Source organism: Salvia hispanica, chromosome 4 (assembly GCF_023119035.1).
Source record: "Salvia hispanica cultivar TCC Black 2014 chromosome 4, UniMelb_Shisp_WGS_1.0, whole genome shotgun sequence".
NCBI lineage: Eukaryota > Viridiplantae > Streptophyta > Magnoliopsida > Lamiales > Lamiaceae > Salvia > Salvia hispanica.
Window position 1 is genome coordinate 4,394,393 of NC_062968.1, and position 1,656 is coordinate 4,396,048.

At 43.3% G+C, this 1,656-nt stretch overlaps 1 protein-coding gene across 1 annotated transcript; it reads right to left on the reverse strand.

Moving 5' to 3' along the window:
* Positions 1–266: 266 nt before the first annotated feature.
* On the reverse strand, positions 267–1,390 carry LOC125217826 (transcription factor MYB1-like). The gene is made up of 2 exons (XM_048119375.1): positions 1,134–1,390; positions 267–1,047 (listed from the first exon to the last, which is right to left on the reverse strand). Exons 1-2 carry the CDS (start codon positions 1,264–1,266, stop codon positions 374–376), a joined length of 807 nt encoding a protein of 268 aa, XP_047975332.1. The 5' UTR covers positions 1,267–1,390; the 3' UTR covers positions 267–373.
* Positions 1,391–1,656: the final 266 nt, after the last annotated feature.

Consider the following 1,656-nt stretch of genomic DNA (forward strand, 5'->3'; position numbering starts at 1 on the left):
GGGCCTAGTGCCAACCAAAATCTTTTGCTGTCGAGATTTCCATTAATAGAAAATTTGAATAGATGTTCGATGACATGATTTCCATAAATGTGAATTAAATGCAATTGCAATTATTAATTCCTATACTAAAAGTTAATCAACAGTAATAGATTTTGAAAGGTCTGTTCTCAATAATAGAATAATGTGACAAAAATCCCAAACAAACGGGACAATAATTTGGGGTTTTAATATGTTTTACTAACATTAATTAGTTAGAAAATGAAAAAGGAAGGAAAAATTAGAAGCAGTCCACTACTCCATAATTTCGAACAACAATATTGTTTTTTATTTATTTATTTATCATTTTGTTTTTTGAATTTTTAAAATAGAAGTTCTACAGAAGCTGGAGATATTCATCGTAGACTTTGTCCAACATGTTCACATCGCTAGAGATTGAATCGGAGTGATTAAGCACCGGCAGAATATACCCTCCGTTGAGGAAATAATCGTCGGCGCCGCACACCCCGTAGTCCCCCTCATCCAGCTCGAATATCGACGGCCACGCCACCGGCATGAATGCCGCCTTCTCCGGCGCGCAGTCGCTGTCGCTGTTGGATGCGCCGCTGGCCAGGCTGTCGTAGCTGCTGCTCCGCGAGAACGCCGGTGTCACCCTTATCGCCTTCGGCACACAAACTTTTATCTTAGGCGCAGAAGCAGCCTCGGCTTCCTTGGCCGGCGGCGGCGGCGGAGGAGGAGGGGGAGAGAGGGTGGCATTACTATTCTTGGTCTTCTTACTTCTCTTGGGGTTTGGGGCGAGGTTGGGGAGGTCCTTGTGGGGGGTAGCGGCGGCGTTGAGCTTCTTCTGAAGGTGCGTGTTCCAGTAGTTTTTGATCTCATTGTCGGTTCGACCCGGCAATCTACCGGCTATTAAGGACCAGCGGTTGCCAAGGAGCCCGTGCAGGCGTACTATCAAATCCTCCTCGTCCTCGCTTATGTTTCCCCGCTTTATCCCCGGCCTCAGGTAGTTCATCCACCTTAGCCTGCAGCTCTTTCCGCATCTCAATAATCCTGAATATAACCATAATCATATTAATATAACTGAAAAAGAAACTAGTGACAAGTAATGACAGATAATAAAGTAAAGTAATTATTACCAGCTTTCTTGGGGAGAGATCTCCATTGGCCTTCGCCGTTTTGCTGAATGAAATTGGCGAGAAGAGTGTCTTCTTTAGTGGACCAAGGGCCTCTTCGGAGGCCAACCTTGGAGCAGCAAGGAGATCTTCCCATTGCTATAATTATTTATTTATTTAATTAATAATATTACTATCTCTCTCAATGAGTAGCAGCCAAGAGAGAGAGATAGCTAGAGAGAGAAGGGAAGGGACCAAATAAGGTTTTGGCACAGCAGCATGATACCGTGGTGGGATTGCCTTTATAGGCTGCTAGAAATGAGGCACGTTGTCGTTTTCAGAAACGAAAAAAATATGGGGAAAAGTCTGTAGTTGTAGTGTGAGATTTTTATATTATTATAATGGAAAATAATTTGTAAATACGTGCGGGGTGATTTCCCAACGGCCCATATTGTTTCGCCACGCTGGCTCTTTCTCATTTGCTGGATCCGATCTACGCAATTCATCGCTCATTGGTCAACCTCATTATTTTTTCCATTTATTATTA

Excerpts from the sequence above, each read along its gene's own strand:
- LOC125217826 (XM_048119375.1), bottom strand. The coding sequence starts at position 1,266 with ATGGGAAGATCTCCTTGCTGCTCCAAGGTTGGCCTCCGAAGAGGCCCT. Across the intron at positions 1,048-1,133 it reads ATCTCTCCCCAAGAAAGCTG|GATTATTGAGATGCGGAAAG; the intron begins GTAATAATTACT and ends GGTTATATTCAG.